General features: G+C 39.2%; 1 protein-coding gene across 1 annotated transcript in view; it reads right to left on the reverse strand.

Moving 5' to 3' along the window:
* Positions 1-6,000, reverse strand: part of FANCD2 (Fanconi anemia, complementation group D2) — a 75,804-nt gene that overhangs the window by 41,907 nt on the left and 27,897 nt on the right. Inside the window, exons 14-15 of the mRNA XM_006872207.1 lie at positions 3,087-3,230; positions 998-1,132 (exon numbers count right to left, since the gene is read on the reverse strand). Coding sequence (XP_006872269.1) covers positions 998-1,132; positions 3,087-3,230 — 279 coding nt within the window. The remainder of the gene's footprint in view (positions 1-997; positions 1,133-3,086; positions 3,231-6,000) is intronic.

Here is a 6,000-nt window from a genome sequence, read left to right on the forward strand (position 1 = left end):
ATACTTGTCCTCTTTCTTTTTCCTATCTAGGTTAAATTTTAGTCTTTCAGTTGAAGTTGAAATTATTTTGAAATTATGGCACGTTTTCTTTGTATAGTGTTTCCAAGCACACGTGGGTCATGAGAGTGCCTCTGAGACATTGTTGTAGCTGTGTGCTGTCGAGTTGGTTCAACTTGTAGCAACCCTGCTAGAGTTTCTGAGAGTGGCTGGTGAGTTTGAACCGCTGACCTTGCAGCTAACAGTTCAGTGTTTATTCTTCAGCACTACACCAGGACTCTCTAAGACATTAAGAGCACTCAAAATGTCTTAGACACCATTTCCATTTCCTTCACACTGCTGTCCATCAAGAGGCCTATGGTTTAGCTCATGCCAGCGGCATCTATCGCTCTGCTTTAACTTTGTAAAATTCTGTCTTCACTTTAAGTTCCATTCAGGTGTGTCTTACCACTGTTAATAAAAACTAAACAAGACACTTTATTCTGTATGAATCTTCATAGTCAACTTTCCACAGGCACCGTTCTCTGGATATGTGCTATTAAATGTTGTGCCTCATGTTCATAGGAATTAGGGGGAAACTCTAAGAATAAGCCCTCAGGCATTTCTCCGTACTCTGTTTCCCACCTTACACTTTTCCAGAGAATTCCAGGTTCAATTGGAAGTTAGTCATTCACAGCTCAACTGTAAAACTGACATTCCTCTACTGTCAAAACCAGCTGATGATCACAGTCCTCTAAGCCATGGTTTATTTGAAGTGCACTGGCTCTGGGCCTGAATTACAGACTCAGAGAATGAATGTTAGCATGCAGGCCAGAGTTGCTCTCTGTTTTATTGAGGCTGGGACTGCAACAGCTTTCTCACACCTTAGGTCAGAGTCCTTTCCTCTTAGTGTCTTCCAGCCAACAACCGTTTAACATCAGATGACATGCAATCCACCTGCAATTGTACTTGTTTCCTTTTCCCTAAAGAAATATTTGCCAAAATAAACACTTCAACATACCTGCTGGCAGTAAGTGTCAAAACACTTAAATGCATATTTGTATAGGAGACTGCCAAAAGAATTTACACTCTGGTCTGGGGAGTGGAACAAACTCTGGGCCAGTGACAGAATGGACGGACAAACATCCTTAAGAACCTGTGAGGGTGAAGAGTTGAGAAAAAAGAAGTGAAAGAAACTTAGTCATTATAGCACCTATGAGTCTTATTTTAACTTCAGAAAAGTTCATTTTTGTTTTTCTCAGAATAACTTTTCACCATTCTGAGTTTTCTCTCAGGGTCACCGGAACTGAACACACGTATAGGATATGAAGTTGATGCTCACAGACGTTAAATTATACGACTAATAGCGCTGTTTCTATCTGCCTGTGTGGAGACTAGAACCCAGATCTTGTCAATCTCAATTTTCTCACTCAATCATACCGCCTCCCTAGGCATAAACTGAGCCTGCTCTGCCTTGGTTATGATTTCAAATCAGTCTATACAGTTCAATACTAACTAATTTCTTTTAAAGATCAAGTAGTGAAGATGGTCATGTCCTACTAGTAATGCAAAAGATTGACATTAATGAACCCAGGGCAAATAACAAGCTACTAAGTCCACCTCCTTTACTGAAATCACAACAATAATAAATCATATGTTGTCTTATATGTAAGTAATCAGCAGGATATGGCGTCCTGGTGTGGTGCTGTGGGCTAATGCACTGAAAGTCGGTTTGAACCATAAAGTCTGTGGTTCAAGCACACCAGATGCTCCTTGGAAATCCTATACAGGGTCACTATGGGTCAAAACTGACTTGACGGCACTTCACAACAACAAGCAGGATATAATGCTCTGTTGGGGAGATTACAATAAAAGCTAAACATGAAGAATTATAACTGAAACATACATCATTGCCAGAGATAAGCACAAAAAGGGCTTAAAAACAATAAATAAATAAATAAAACAAAAACAATATAAACATTAAATCTATTTCTAAATAGAAAATCTTAAGACCCAACTATATATTTTCTTAGATCGCAAGTCAAGCCTCAAACCCCTAGTCCATCCAGTTTTCTAAATTCTAGCTCTTAATGTCCTGAATTAGCAGAACACTATTCCAAGTTTACAAAATTCCAATTGGAGTGATTTCAATTTCAAGAGGAATATGAGTTAAGGTTCACAGCGTTGAGTGGTCAAAAATGATGTTTCAACAGAGGGAAACTCTGGTCTCTACAAATATTCCTTTGGTCCAATTATCCTCGGGGTTTTCTAGTCTATTTAGAAAATACAGAAGGCTACTTTGTCAAAGGAGTCCTGGTGTGGAGCTATGGGTTAATGCACTGGACTGCATGGTCAGTTTGAAACAAAGGCCAGTGGTTCAAGTTCACCAGAGACTCCTTGGAAACCCTAAACAGGGTAGCTATGGGTTGAAACTGACTCAATGGCACTTAACAACAGTTTATCAAGGCCATAGAACACACAAAACTACACAGCTAAACAAAGAGCTAGAACTAGAACAGCCAAAATGATACATGCAAGTAAAGATTCAGGAAGTCTCCATGGGCTTGCACAATGGGTCAAACTAGAACCAATCATTAGCCATTGTGACAGAAATTGTGTGGGAGTTGTAGTCTTCCAATTGGAGACCTGGGATGGTGCTGTAGGAACAGCACCGGACTGCTAACTAACCACAAGGCTCCTTGGAAACCCTATATAGGGTTGCTTTGAGTCAGAATTGACTCAACAGCACTTAACAACAATCTTCCACCTAAGATTCAAAATGTAAGTTGCACAAGGGCGTAATCAGAAAGATCTGAGTTAAATAGTTCCTATAAGAAGAAATTTCAGGGTCTGAGTCAAATAAGTTCAACACAAACTAATTTTGTGGTCTCTATGTTAAAATAAAGGTAAAAAGAAATTATAGGTTGGTTTTATTACCATCACAGCATCAATCAAGGTAAGTAGTAATCCTACAATGTTCTGAAATTAACTGAGGCCCCTGCTAAAGAACAATACCCAGAAAGATATTGTCAAAATTCCAGCATTGGGTTAAGGAGAAAATGACCTCTCTGTAACTTCAGACTAATGCTGTCTGATGCTCTGACACTTACCAAGGAATGAGTATAGAACGTACTCTTTAGCAACTGTTCTTGAAGGCAGCCTGATCGAATCTTATTTCTTAGCACCCTTTCAATGTACTTCTTTGTCTGAACGTTGGTACTATAGATGATGAGAAGCATCACCATGTCAAAAACCTATCAGTAAATATGCAATACAGAAAAATATTAATTAATTAATCAATCAGTGCATTTACCACAGCAAAACAGCAGCTCCCAACATTTTCCCTTTCAAGCTTAGAATGAATGATACTCATTGCTCTACTCCCATGGGAATAGAGTGTGCACATGTGTATGGATATATATACAGATATATATAAATAAATACAATAGGGTGGTGGCTCTATATGGTAATAACTAGACTGAGAACCAAGGTTTTCTGTTCCCACGAAGATGCACAGTATTGGAAACCCTATACAGGGTTGCTATCAGTTCAAATCAACCCAACAGCACTTAACAGCTACAACATCTATTTGTAGAACTGCTTGCCTCATAGGGTTTCCAAGGAGGTTGTAAATCTTTATGTAAGCTCCTGCCATGTCTTCCTTCTGAGGAGTGGCTGGTAGGTTCCAATGGCCTTAGCAGCCAAAAACTTAAACACTGTGCCACCAGAGTCATTTGAGCATTAAATAATAACTGTAAAAATATATTAACTATGGAGCGCAGTGGCTCTGTAGGATAAGCCCTGGAATGCTAACCCCAAGGTCCTTGGTTCAATCCCACAAGCCACTTTGTGGGGAAAAGATGAGGCTTCTGGCTCATGTAAAGATTTAAAGCCTCAGAAACCCTGCATAGGGCTGCTGTGAGTCGGAATCAACTCAATGGCACTTAATAGCAATATATATACACACACACAAACACACAAAAAATGAGGGGCCTTCATAAAGTTTGTGGAAAAATTCCATTATCTTCCCATTTCATTTTTGCCACAAGTTTTTGACGCTCCCTCACATATATGTATATATTCCATCCCTCTAACTCAGAAATATTTTTTTCAGAGAAATAAAGTGCCACAATTATTAACTACTGTTATCTCTTACTTAAGAAAACACTGGACTACAAGTGTTAACAATGGTATTATTATGGAAATAATTTCAAATATGTTGACATTTATAACAAGAAAAACTTGCTTGCTAAATGTAGTATATATTTTCAGTGTTATTAAGAAAATTAACTTCTGAAAAGGTGGAGAGACTATCTGTAAGTACCCCTCAGTATTGGAAACATTAAATAAATTATGATAAGAGTAATTTTGGGGATATGACATTGTCATTAAATGGAATGAGCTAGGTCTGTATTTTCTGGTAGGGAAAAGACACTGATGGTATTGTCAAATGAAAAAAGGAAAAACCACCCTGCAAAACAAAAACATAGTAAGGTCCTACTTGTGTGTGAGCAATAAACACATTTGTAGGTGTAAGAGTGAGCCATTCTGCACCACACACACGTACAACTTGTATATGAACAGAAAAAGTCTGTAAGAAAAACTATGCCTGAGGGATGGGACAGAAAGTAGAGGGAAATTCTATTTTTTACATTTATGTAGGTCTTGAAGGTTATTTCTCCCTAATTAGTTTGCTGGTATGGTGTTGTAGGATAAGCACTGGACTGCTAAGCACAAGGTCCACCACTGAAACACACCAGCTGTTCCTATATAGGGTCACTATGAGTCAGAACCGACTTGAAGGCAATTAACAACAACTTACTTTTAAGAACAAAAGTTAAAGTCTATTAGGACAAAAAAAGGAAACAATACTTGGACATCACTGAAGGCCCCATTTTTTTTGAATACCAAAACTGATAATCATTGTAATAGAACAGAATAAAGCCCTTAAAAATAGTATGAATACAAGGCAGAAACATGCAAAAATTGCTTATGCTAGAATGGCTCGAGAAAATCATCAGAAAACAAAATGATATTGACACAATGATAACCTATCTACAAAACAGGCATGCAGGTGGCCAGGTGTTCCACAAACGTAAAACAGCTGCATCACGTTATTCTGACTCCACACCCACTCCCAGCACAGCACACAAAATAATTGATGTTTTTCACTGTTTTCTTCAATATCAAAAAAGCTTTTTGAGAACAAACAAAATGGCGGATCGAGTGGACGTGTAGGAAAGAGCTCCACCAGCAACAACACAGAATACCCAACCAAGCAGGCTCAGGGAATGGTCCCAGAACTCTGAACCACATATAAAGGAATATTTAGAAGGTTGGAAGGCTTACAGCTGGGGGAATTTGTGGCAGACGCAAGAAACCCATTGCTCTCTAGTTCGGAATGCTCAGCTGCTCCAGGAGCCACCATCTTGGTTGAGACCAAGCAGGGGAAGGATCGGAGCGGACACAGATGCCTGGCAGAACCACAGAGATAAAGGTGTAGACATTCTTCTCTTTTGGTATCTGTTCATTGGTCCCTTGCTGACTGCATACCTCCATTTGGGTGACTATAGTGGTGCCTGAGCTAGTGACACCCCAGCCCCACACTTGGATTCTACTACGCATGCACACAGATCTCCTTGAAATTTAAAGAGACAGTTTCCAATTAAAACCAAATGGCCACAGCCGGCCCTGAACAGTTTACAACTAGAAAAAAGGCCTGAACAGAGATTGTGGAGTGGGACAAGCAGACAAAAAAGGAAATAGGCTGAAATTTAAATTATGTCAAAACAACCAACAGTGGCATCCTGAAATTTCTCAAGAAGAAGAGTGAAAAGGAAGCCCATTTCCTGATCACATCTACCTGGAGGCAATCAGAAAGCATACTTTTACCAAAATACACACCCATCTAAGTATTAAGGCCACAGATAACTCCTGAATATGCCCAAAAAACAGAAGCAGATGACCATATCTGCACATGTCCAGAGATGAGATAAAGTGACTGAGGCAAATGAGCTGGAAGTA

Source organism: Chrysochloris asiatica, unplaced genomic scaffold (assembly GCF_000296735.1).
Source record: "Chrysochloris asiatica unplaced genomic scaffold, ChrAsi1.0 scaffold00186, whole genome shotgun sequence".
In the NCBI taxonomy this organism is placed as follows: Eukaryota; Metazoa; Chordata; class Mammalia; order Afrosoricida; family Chrysochloridae; genus Chrysochloris; species Chrysochloris asiatica.